This window comes from Emydura macquarii, unplaced genomic scaffold, assembly GCF_026122565.2.
Source record: "Emydura macquarii macquarii isolate MOO-44397 ecotype Brisbane River unplaced genomic scaffold, CSIRO-AGI_Emac_v2 contig_312, whole genome shotgun sequence".
Lineage (NCBI taxonomy): Eukaryota > Metazoa > Chordata > Testudines > Chelidae > Emydura > Emydura macquarii.
Genome location: NW_027130449.1, coordinates 10,933,025 through 10,945,434, shown reverse-complemented (window position 1 = coordinate 10,945,434; position 12,410 = coordinate 10,933,025). Strand labels below are relative to the sequence as shown.

Sequence of the window (12,410 nt, the reverse complement as noted above, 5' to 3'; positions counted from 1 at the left end):
CCCAACCGATGGCTCCGCTCCCCAGATCTTTAGCCACTGAATCCCTTCTATGAAAATTCTCCATCTCCATTTTTGTCCACGTCTGCGGGCTATGTTTAGGTACTAGGCTGTTGGGGGACTCACGTGTTGTGTTCAAGGTTCCCTAAAAGCATTGAAACTCATGTTAGACAGCAGATTGCATTCCTTTAAACTTTATGTAGACCCGACGGCAACAATTATCATACTGAAACAACATTTCAAGGCCACAGTGTACATAAACAATCTCCATTTGTTATCCAAAGCATCAAATGTAGTTAACACACAAGTTCAGGCTGCATGGAAATACCATAAAACCATTAGTTTTAAGAATATGCTTCTCAGGATGCAGTTTATAGGATAGTTTGACAAGTTTTCATCTCACAAGCTGTCCAGATGCCAACCCGCCAAGCCCCCAGACTTGTGTCACATGTATTAGTGATATTGGAAAGAGTGACTCATTTGTTTGCTTTTCAGTTTTTCAAAATATTTTAAATGAATTAAGGATTTGAGCCCACATGCATGGATGGTAACAATTCAGATTCTTACAGGGGTCCTGTCAAGGTAGTTTTCATCATTCTGAAATGGTGCACTTTCACTTACTGTAGTTCACAGCAATTCTGTTTGGAAGCTTGAAACTGAATTATGTTTTACTTTATTTAAAAAAAAAAAAAAGAAAAAAGTCTTCTTTCAGTCCCCAGGCACACAGGAGTTTGTTGTTGTAAAGTGCTCATGTGCCATGGGCAGCCCTTTTAAGAAGCAAAGCCTTTGCTTTGGAAAAATCTTTGGACCTATGTAAAGGGAGGAGGGGATTTTCCCCCCTTATGATGGGCCTCTGACTAAGAAATGAGCAGGATTGTATATGCTGCTTAAAAGGAGGTCAGGAAGATCCAGTTGATTTCATTTCCTGGCACTGACAGTTGGATTTCTGTGTCCATCTTCGGGATATATCTTCAAAACCGTATAGGGTGTTAGCCACCAAAACAGTAAGTATTGCTTTGGGAATGTGTCCCCAAAATTCCCAGCTAGTTTTGCCAAGCAATTTTAGCTAATGGCCCTTAATTTTAGGTGAAAAGAATAAAAAACCCCACCCTCACCTAGCTTATTGAACAGCAAGATAGTACCGTCTGTTCGCAAAGATGGTCTTAATGGGAAAAAATCTCATTGCTTTGCTGGGCTTGTGGACAGCAGGTGGTGATTCCCCAGTGAAGAAGTTGCAGTAGATGGCTACTGGGATTAGTGGTTGAAGGCCTGAAATACAAACTGTTAGGGCACAAGTGGCTGGGAGTTCTGCATTCCATGAAACCACTGGAGTGTTTATTCAAGAGCGTTCTGGACAAAGCTGTTCCTTTCACCAGCTGAAGTGCCTTCCTCCTGGCTGGCTTGGGGTCTGGTCTAGCAGATGGGGCCAGAATTATTTGACTTGCAAATATTAAATGAAGTTCAGAAGGTAAATGTGAATGGAAGAGGCCTGATGCCAGTTTCAGTCCATTGTTTCTGAATGTAGTTTAACTCCTGGATAGTCACCCTCCAGGACTTCCTGAGTGGTCATTGCAGTCAACGTGTGTTTCCCTGACACAGCATTCTGGCCCATGCCCACCACATCTTGTAACTCTTTTTATCATTAAGGAAGCTTGTCAGGATTAATGGGGAAGAGAAAGCTGGATGTAGGACATGGGCTCTGGGTGGGTTTATGTTCTCCTTTGTGCATCATGTATCTTTCACGAGCTATAGTAATGTATGGGAATTCCTCTTGTCTTTCCACTGATGGCTCAGCTATGGTCCCTTTGTTATGTTTGAGTGCATCTTGTAAGTGAAATTTACAAGGGTGAGGGTATATTTCCTTTGTGTTCCCATTGACTTCAGTGGGTTTTTAAGCATGTGTGAACAGGATCATATTGCCTAGGTACATCTGAATTTGATGGGAAGGGCAGGCTCTGTGATATGTCTAACCCATTGCTGCTTTTCTAGCAGGACTGGACTAGAAAGCCTAGTTATGCTTTTTGTTTTCTTGTGACACAATTCTGGTGGCTCCCATAGTTTCATGTCAGGTTTCCCTTTCTTTCTGTTTCCTGCAGTTGGCAGCTCCAGTTCATCCCATCAGAGTTCAGGGGCCAGTTACCGAAACCATTTGCCAAGGGACCAATGGCCACACGGAGCATTCCTGCAGACATGAATGACCAAAACAGGGAAGAGCCATCCAGATACGTAAGAGCTATACACTTGTCATCGTTGTCTTTCATTGTCAGCAGCAGCAACAGCAGCAGTAGTAGTAGTGTAGTCACTCCAGAACCCTCCTCATGGATCAGAGCCCCATTGTGCTAGGGCTATACAAATGCACAACAAAAAACTGTTCACAGTGGCATTTGGCTGTGTCCCAAAACAAAATCTTTGTTTAGATGTGTAAATTCTATTTTTAAATTTCTTTTTAGTTTTCATTTGAGGTGATTATTTAAAAAAAAAAAAAAAGTTCCCAGTAGTTACAATTTCTGATGTACTGTACTGTTGTAGTCTATGATCGCAGGTAACTGAGCTCAGATGATTCCAGTACTTTCAAATTCTTCCCCCTCCCCACCTGCACCAATGACACACATTTGTCATTGAGCAGTGGGTGACATTTTCCTTTGTACTTCGGGACCTTTCTATTAAAAATAACTAACTAAAATTGCCCAAGATGTTTGTAATAGAGGAAATGGGAGTTTAGTTCAGAGCTTCCCCTGAAACAAATGAGATCCTTGCACCACTGATAAGATACATGGTACTGATGCAGGTGGTTTGCTCCTTTTCCAGGTTGTCTTGTGTTACTTAACCAAAATACCACTTGCCAGCTGGCCTGTTGTAGAATTATTTAGCAGATTAAAAATCAAAGTACAGAATCAATTTTCTGAGCACCCAGCCTTTCCCCCATTTTTTCCCTCAAGGGTTCTTTGGAGGCCTAGTATTTAATTGACATGGATACAGGTACTAGCTGTCTCTGTCATAGAGTTCCATAGTGTCTGAGTGATAGTCTGTATGTTTTATTTGCAGTGATGTTTGTGCGTCAGGCTGGAGATTTTAGTTTGTGTTTGCAAGCAGCTGGCTGCAGTGACCATATATATTGGTGCAGTTGAGAGGTTGCTCAGGTGACCTTTTAACCTCCTTTTAGTTGAAATGTTGTCTAGAAGGGAGTGCCAAGCTAAATGTTTTTTTTTAATTCTTTTTTTTTTTTAAAGATGAGTATAATTCTGAGCATAGAACTGTGTGTATTTATCTACCTCACCTGATCATTGAGTGGGAGTGCCTGGAGTATTGCCTGATGAATGTTGGCCCATCCATCTATCCCTCCAGCCCGTCCCCCATTACCAAAGTATCTGAATGCCTCATAATTGTTAATGTATTTATCCTCACAACATCCCTGCAAGATAGGGAAATGCTAGTTTCCTTATTTTACCAATGGGGAACTGAGGCACAGAGGCGAAGTGACTGGTTCAGGGTCTGTGACAGAATCAGGAATTGAACTTGGGTCCCAGGTGACCGCTCTAACTACGAGCCCACCTTCCTTTTGTCAAAAGGGAGGAATAAGATGAACTGTCAAGAAGCCGATGATGCCTTTCCTCCTCCGTTCTCAGCGCTTCATAGGGGGCCCTTGATGCGGTCCATGACTGTGGGAAGCACTCAGACTAACAGATCAGATCCTTGGCTGATGTAAACCATATACCTCCATTGAAGTCAATGCACACATGCTCATTTATGCTAGTTGAGGATCTTGGCTCAGTATGGTAGTATGCAGAGTCTACAGATTTGATCTCAAGAGTAGGGTTGAATCTGATACTACAACATTAGAGGAAATTGTGTAGGTAACAAAGCAAGAATCAATCTGCAGGATATTCAGGCTCTGTTATTTCAAGATCTATTATGTGGTTATTGGAAATGGGAAGGAGGCGGATTCCCACCTGAGAGGAGCTGTCTACTGCAATGCATTTAATTTACAAAATCTCTAACTTTGGCATATTTTTAGCGCAGACAGCTGGCTGATGCACAGCCTGTGACTAATGAAACAAAACACATTTTTGTTTCATGGTTGTTTCTTAATGTCACCCTACAATTTTGTTATTTCTGATGCAAGGAAGAAAGACTGGGATATGCTTATTCAATGCAGCCAGTTTGAGAAATACAGAAATTAGCTACTTGATGTAAATTTTAAGTGGGGTTTTAAAATTAATCTTTGATTCTGAGCTGCTAATAATACCAGAACAGGGACATCAGTAGTTATGGCATGCCTAGATTCCAAAGACAGACAGCAAGCATTGGAAAGAGCAGCCAGAATTGTGCATGACAAGTAAATCTGAGAGAGATGAGTCTATTGATAAGGTATAGGAGAGAGCTCACATCTTATGAAGAGCTTGTCTGAGCCACGGACAAGACAAAGGATTTAGTGCAGTTGACGTCATTAGATTATTCATTCTCCAGTGGAAATCCCTGCTGCTGAACTGTGTGGAAATCACAGAGCATGTCACAGGTTTCTGTTATGGTGACTGGGAGAAGTGGGATTTAACCATCTTGTTTTTCAAAATACTCAGAACGAAGGGTCTGATTCTGCTTCCTTTACTCATGTTGAGTAGCACTTACTCATGCAAGTTGCCCTATTGGTCCTCAATGCATTTCTCTCTAAAACTGTGTTAAGGTGGAGGTGATTGGTACCATCTGGTACAAAGAAGTATTGGCAGGTACCATAGAAAGGGCCTAAAAGCTTGAACCTTTGTTTGAAATTCCTGACCTCGGAGAAGGGGTGTGTGTGGGTGGTGTTTATTTAAAAAAAAAAAAAAAAAAATTTTTTTTTTTGGTTTTTACTTTCCCTATCCACTGTCTGGCCATTTTCTGAAAAGGATCAAGGACCCAAAGGCTGAGGCAGTCACATGTTAGAGTTGTTGACCTGAGCTTTATGATTAGGGTGTCTCTGGGTTCTGCAGGACTCATTTTAACTCCGCTCTATCTATGGTAGAGCAAGCAAGCGCCTGTATTGCACTGTGTGGTCAGACCAACATCCACAGTCCATCCGTTAGCTAGCAAGGGCAATGCAGTTGAAGCATTATTACAAAAGGCTGTGACATGTCTTCCACCTGTTTAGCATGCTTTGTCTCCTGCTGCTGTTCAGGAAGTGGTCAAACCCAGTTCTTCTGCATCCCTTTGCAGAGCAGCTGCATCAGATTAAAAATGTCTGAGGGGAGTTGTACATTTAAAATCGCCCCTGCTCTATTCACTGAGAGTGAAATTATTCCCTTTGGGAAGGGTCTGTTTAAGGCCTATGCACCACTTCAGTCCCACTTAAGCCCTCAAAATAGGGTGCCTAGGTCCTGTGCTGTCCCTCTGCCCACAGATGAATTTCACCCTTAGCTTCAGCTTAACCTATAAGAATAAAGTAAGAGCCACTCAGGATTGTAGTGGGGAACTCTGTGGCGGAGAAATCTTTTTTGCATTGGAAGCTTCAGTCCTATGAGGGAACATCCAGGAAAAGAAGAGTGTTAGATCTTGGTATTTTCTGGTTGCTTTATGCAGCAGTTTGTTTCTCTCAAAGCGACTCTGTATAACTTTAAAAACAATATCTAAAAGCAAAAATTTCTGGCGGCCTAGAATTCTCCCCACTGACAGTGCAAGAAGTTGATTCAATATTCTTCTTAGCTGAGTTTCCTGCAGTGTAATTTCAGTTGGTGTGCAAGTGTTGGTGAGCCATCTGGTCCCTCTTTTTAATTAAATTGTTTTCAACATAAATTTACTTCAAATCCCAGTGTTGTTCCAGAAAGTGACTCGAAAACTTTCAAGAAAGTTTGAAAGAGACACTTGTGATGCAGCACACTGCTGAAAGCCCAGAAGAGGACAGGTTTGGGGACTAAAACTGAAAAAGAAACCCAGCCTTCCTGGGCAACATTTTCCAGCTCTTTGCTGTTTCTGACCAAGTTTATTCAGGAAGGTTAATTCCCGGGGAGCTGCTGTTGAAAACACAGCATTGCACATCTTGTCTTTGATTTGATTAATGAAAAATCTATTTACGTTTCCCTGTTTATCACTTAGCCTCCTTAATAAGGCAAACTCCTATAGTGACTTGTGGTATTTGCTCCTTTCCTGAAAGAGCTGATGAGTCTTATATCATTTATTTTTGTGTTTCGCTGAATTGTCAAGATTCATGCACTGTGTTGTTTTGGTTCATTATTGAGCAATGATAGTTCAGATTGTGTTCAGCTGCTTTTAATTGGAAAAGAAATTGTCACTAGAAGGATGTCACCCAGCAACACCCTGAGTACCACATACAGACCTTCCTCTCTACAGTGGCAGGCACTGATATTGAAAGCGGTTCAGACCCACCAGAACTTTGTGATTATTGCAGCAAAGTACCTACCTTTAAATATGACCTTACTGAGCCCCTCCAGGCTGTTTGTTCTTCTCCATGTCCTTCCTTTCCTTCCCCAGCTCTTTCAAATGGACTCATCCTCCCTCAGAGATGCTTCCTCCCCCTGACTGACTCCTTGATCTTTCCCTTCCAGCCCACCCCCACCTTGGTTTCTCAGACAGGTTGCAGCAATAAGCCCCTCTGAGATCACTGTGTCTGGATACCCAAGGGGCCATCATTCCATGGGTATCTGTGGTTAGGGAATCCAGTCGTGGATTCCTCTCCATGTACAGTGGGAAGCTGATAAGGTTACAGTGTAGAATGTAGGCAGAGCTGCTGGGAGACTGTCACAGTTGGGTGCTGGAGTGTGAGATGACCAAGAAATGGCTTTGGCAGTGAAAGATCCTCCTGAGTTGCCAAAGGAGGGGGTCAGACTCTGGCTTACTCTGGAGAACACCAGGGGCAGTTACCTGCTGCTGAACCTCAGTCCCCTCTTACTGGCAGCCTCAGTAGGACCTGAGCACCTCACAGCCACCAATGGATTGTATCCTCATGTCAGGTAGGGAGATGCTGTCTCCGTTTTACGAAGGGGAAACTGAGGCATAGAGAGAGTCAGTGACTTGACCAGGGTCACACAGGGAGTCTAACTGATCTGCGAGTTGAACCTGGGTCTCCAGGGTACCTGAGCCTCAGCCACTAGCCCCTCCTCCCTACACTCTGTCTCCCTTGACAATTCCATGACCACTTCGACTTCCCTGGGCCTTCCTGCAAACAGCAGAGCTGCCAAGAGCCACCCCCTGCCGAGCCAGCTTGCCCCCGGGCAGCCCACCTACCCCACAGTAATTTCTGAGGTAAATCAGCTTTGCCAGTTGAGCAGCACTCTTCCAGACACCCACAGTAGGGTATTTCCAGTTCCATGCTCACTGGTCAGGCTGAGTTTGTCTGAGGGGAGAGACTGATCCTCGCAGTCTCAGAGCAGAGTGCAGTCCCTGCCTGTTTTAACGTTTACACTGGCTTTGGAGGGGGATCCAGTGAATGATGGGGTTTGGTGTTTAACAGCCCCCAGTGCAGTTAAGGAAGGAGGTTCGTTCAGACACATTCGGATGGGATCCCTCTCCCATGAGCCCCCGAGAACAGGTTATGTTTCGTTTGGCCACCGCTGTCGCCGCCTGTAGTTTCTCACCGTCTCTCAGTGCTTTTCCCCTGCTGTTCCCTTGTGTAGTTATGGCAGCACTATTAATCTGAAAAGGCAGCGTATGTTTGAGGAGGGGTTTTATACCCTGAGCAATCACATTGCTTGACCTAGGGCAAGCACTGCGTGCGCCCAGGGATAGCTGGGCTTTCCTAACACCTTGGCTTTGTGTTAAAGTCCTTCTTCCCTTCTGGCTTGATTTTTTTTTTTTTTTTTTTTTTTTTGCACGTGAGCTGGTTGAGAGTGAGTTTGAAGGAGAGAATCTTGTTTCTTGAGAGCAGGCAGACTCAGTGCTTCCTGGATGAAGATGAGTTGTCATGCATGTGGCACCACAGTGAGTGTTTGTGCTCGCGTGCAAACTGATCCAAAGCCCATTGAAGTCAATGGGAGGCTTTCCATTGGCTTCATCGGGTGTTGAATCAAGGCTTTGTTGTCTTAACTTAGACGGTAGGTTATTCAGCGCAGGAACTGTGTTGTCTAAATATTTGTACAGTGCCTGTCAAAGAGATGCTGACTGAGGTCTTTGGGCACTATTGCAATACAAACAATAAATGAGTGATGCAGTTGCCAGATTCCACATTTTATTGTTTCTCTGGTCTCCTGAAAAACATTTCTCTCCCCCTGTGCTCATGTGAGCTGTATTTCTGATTGCTGCGTGCACTTTTTTGAGCTGCATTGCTGAATGCTCGCTTTATTCTGCGTTACGATAATAAGTGAGCTGAGGGAGGTCTTCAGTTCCTTATCCATCCTCCTTGAAATTGCTCACACAGGTGTGTATATATATATACTGCTCTGGAGAAGCAGCCCCTGGCAGCAGCAGCAATATCTTACATTTCTATAGAAATGTTTCATCTCAATAGATCCAAAACACTTTACCAAGTTTTCTAACTGTTTGAAAGAACATTTAATTCACCACTGAAATGCAGATAGCTTTGGGGTGAAATGTGGTAGCAGTTCAACAGTGTATGAGAATGCTTACACAATGGTTTAGGATAGGAAGTGAAGAATACATCTCAGTATGTAAAGAACAAGGTTTCTTTTCTTCTTTTAGATTGACATTTCCAAATGCCATTACCTGGTGGATTTAGATAGAGCGACTGAAACTCCAAGGGAGCCGAGATACTCCTCCAACAAAGAAGAATGGGTCAGCATTGCCTACAAACCATTCCTAGATACTTCCAGGTAAGTGTTTTTACAAGTTTTGGAAGGAAGAACAGGGGCAGGCAGGTGGATGAGCTAATTCTGTTTGAATTTCTGCACATGAAAGAAGCAATCCATGTACTGGTAAGAGAAATGCAATGGTAGGAGTTACTTTGAAATGATCCTTTTGGGAAAGGCACCTTTCCGGGCCTGGGAACAGGCATTTACATGGGGAAACCTGTATGGTATTAATACAGCTTTGGTGCTCATGGCCAATATTGCTCTTTAGGGTGAAGTACGCTAATGGGTTAAAATCATTTTAAAAATGAAAGCTCAGTATCCACCTTTTGCTGAAATTTCTTTATTTGAACAAGCATTGTTAGAAGGCTGTTGGGAGGAGAAGAAATTAGAATAAAATCAGCCTCCTCCACTCTTATCTGGGGTGGGATCCATTTGGTTATATTAGGTTGAAAGTAAACATGCAATCCCTATGGGTCAGCAACTCCCTGTTCTAAATGATCCTTGGTTACTTATTTTTTAAAGGTGTTGTAAGGCAACTGTCATGCTATGGGGAAGAGGGATTTGCTGGAAAGAGCCATTAAAAATTGAGTGCCCTCTTATTTTCACATGCTGTCTCATGGTTCTCTGGTAGGACAGGTTTGGTGCAGAAGACCGATGAAAGCTAAAATTTTCCAAACTAATGCAGCTGGGTAATGGGAGCTGCAATAATGCGCTTTTCCCAGTAGCGGCTCTTGCATTCCTTATCTGCTGATTATAAAGCAGTAGTGCTTTGCTTCTCGGCAAGGCTTTTCATGAGCTTCATCTGCCCTGCGCACCTCTGTATGATGCAGTGCCACTGTGGGCCAGTGAGACTGTAACTAACGAGTCGATAGAAGTGTCTGCATGAAAGTCTCACAGGGAATTTATCTCATCTCTCCACCACTGAGCATGTCAAGATACATTTGCAGTTCTACTTCAAAGCCACATTCAGGTGTTTCAGAGCTATCTTGTTTTGCTGTCCTCTGTTGAACCAATAAGCTTACAGGGTGTTATCTAATGCCCTTTGAAGTCAAAGTCATTGCACTAGGTCCAGATGAATGTCTAAAGGATCCTGGGTTCCACCACTGGTATTATTTGTTGGGGCACTTTCTGAGGCATACAGGACTGGCTGGTAGACTGCATGATGAAAGTAAAGATAAGAGAATAATTTCAGTGGAGCCATAAGTGTCACAGGCAGCTCTGGAATGTCTTGGTTTGTCAGTGGTTTCTATTAATATTTTTAATTATAATAGCATTTAGAGGCCCTACCTGAGATTGGTGCTAGGTGCTGTACATAAGCACAGTAAGAAACAGTCTGCACCGTGGCACCTTTAGGTTTTTGCACCAGTTTGCACTTGTTTGATGCCAGCAATAAAATATTTCCCACTTGGATGGGTTAAACATGGTCCTCTCGTGGCGGGCAAAATATCAGTGTCTCATCAGTCTCTGGCACTTCTGCATCTGAATCAGCCAGGATCCTGGAGCCTCTCCACTGGGGAAAGCATGAGTCAGGTTTGCTCCTATGGCTGCTGCACTCACTGATAGTAAGGGCTGGTCAGGCCATTATCATCCATTGGACAGCCATGCTCCTAGCAAAAGCTGTTCCCTCCTCTCCCTGCAGCGCCTGCCAAAACTAAGCATTGCTGAGCTGTAGCGAGTCCTGAGCTCTGCTTCGTGTAGTCCTCCATGTCCCATTAAACTCCTGAGACATGCACTGGCATCCTGTAAGGGGCTTGTTGCGTGTCTGCTGAAAGGATGTTGCTTTTACAGATTGATCTCTTTACTCCTGCATTCATTACCTCGGCCTGAAAGAAGACAAGTGGACATCTGCGCTTTGAGCTGTGGGGGGAGGTATATGATGTTCCTTTGCTGATGAAGGCTGACCCCTAGGTGTGACCAGTGATAGGGCATGAACGGGACACATCTCTCCACTCCCCTTGCCTCCCCCCAAAAAGAAAATCTTTTTATTATGCTGGGGATGTGCTGGGTCTTATGCCCTTTCACCCCTGATCCTGCCTCCAGTGTTTAGTGAGGTTGCGTCACTGTCTGAAACCAGGGTGAAGATCTGTAGGCACCAAGCCGAAGATCTGCTTCTTTAGCACGATGCACGTCCGATGAGTTGAGCTGTAGCACTATATTTTCACTACAGAGACTGTCCCAGTGTTTTGCATTAGTTGCTCTATGAAATTCAACCTCCTTTATTTTCCCTTTTCCTGGGGACGCTGACAGGACCCTTAGAATTTCCCAACTTCACTCCACAAGCCTCTTTGGTGTGGCTTCACCCTATCTGGCATGAATATCAGTGTGCGGGGGGCTCATCAGAAGGGCCTGCTGTTGAGTGACAGACCTTTCTTCTCTTCTAGAGGCTTTTCTAGGAGACGAGAAGCTGCTGCTGCCCAATGTAACAGGGCTGGCCACCTTCTGAGCACCCCTTATGACCAGGGGTGATGTGGAGTGCCCTGCCTCTGTTTTCTCCTTCCCCAAAGGGTCTGGGTTTTTTATGAAATTAACAAAGCTCCAAAACAAACAAATTTTTCCATCCAGCCCCTTCTAGCTCTGCCCTCGCTGAACTCGCTAGCATCCATTATAGCCTGAGGGCAGGCCCGTCCCCTTAATTGGCTCAACTGGGAGCACCTGCTCTGTCATCAGGGCTCTGGGTCTATTTTAATCCCAAGGGCCAGCCACCGTGCGACACCCGGGGACAAGTAACAAACTCAGACATACGGCATGGCAGCCCAGAGGCTGGGTGTCAGATCAGTCAGCTGTTCAGGGTTTTAAACTAGATGGGATGCCTGAGCTCTGATCTTATCCTGGGGAACTCATTTGGACAGTTCCAACATCGGTCACTGCTATTTGACGAATGATGCTTTGTGTGCAGCTTGCAATGGGAGAGCGTGGTATGTGTTTCCACTGGGAGGGGCGGCATGGCATAGTACAGGAACGGCAGCACCTCACTGTGCGACTTCTTGTGACATTGCCACAGGACCCAAGAAGCTCTAGAGCACGGTAACCGCGTTTCACAATCTCTTTAGCAGGTAACATTACAGAATAACAAAGAATAGACTGGGCCCTCTTGAGGCAGGTAAAATAAGAGTCTCTTCTCTCTCTGGCACTTCTACAGGTGCCTGAGCCCAGACCCTGCACTCCCTAGTTGAGAAGTCACTGAGTGTTTAGAACAAAGGCACAGATTGTCTAAGGCTTGCGGGGGGAGGAGGGAGAAAGGGGGTATTGGCTTCCTTCACCCCGTAACAAAGAATCCCACTGCCTTTATTGAACTTTTCACTTGGAAGGGGACTGCAGTGGTGCCAGGGATACCTATAGCATAGACTGAGGAGGGACCAGAAATAATCAGCCAATGGGAGTCTTGGCCCCATGTGTGTCTCTGGGCAGCCTCCCTTCTCTTGCTTGCGCTCTTGCTGCATTGAAATTCTCCACGCTGTTCCCTATCAGTGTCTCACAGCTTGAGCAGAAAGGCGGTGCAGTGCCTTTACGTGCGAAGGAGGCCAGGTTGCCATAGCAGCAGGTCTGATTTGCATGCCTGCTGTGCACCTTGATGGCTGACATGTTTCAGGATGCACTGTGCCAGGCTGTCCTCTCCCACCAATTAAGTGGACTTTAGAGTGTGGGAGTCTGTGCGGCTAGAGTGTGTCATGCAAATGA

General features: G+C 44.7%; 1 protein-coding gene across 4 annotated transcripts in view; it reads left to right on the top strand.

Moving 5' to 3' along the window:
* The window catches only part of LOC137164425 (alpha-1,2-mannosyltransferase ALG9), an 82,131-nt gene that overhangs the window by 28,029 nt on the left and 41,692 nt on the right, over positions 1-12,410 (top strand). For all 4 annotated transcript variants that reach the window (XM_067565367.1, XM_067565324.1, XM_067565343.1 and 1 more), the window contains 2 exons: positions 2,094-2,223; positions 8,623-8,753. In XM_067565367.1, coding sequence (XP_067421468.1) covers positions 2,094-2,223; positions 8,623-8,753 — 261 coding nt within the window. The remainder of the gene's footprint in view (positions 1-2,093; positions 2,224-8,622; positions 8,754-12,410) is intronic.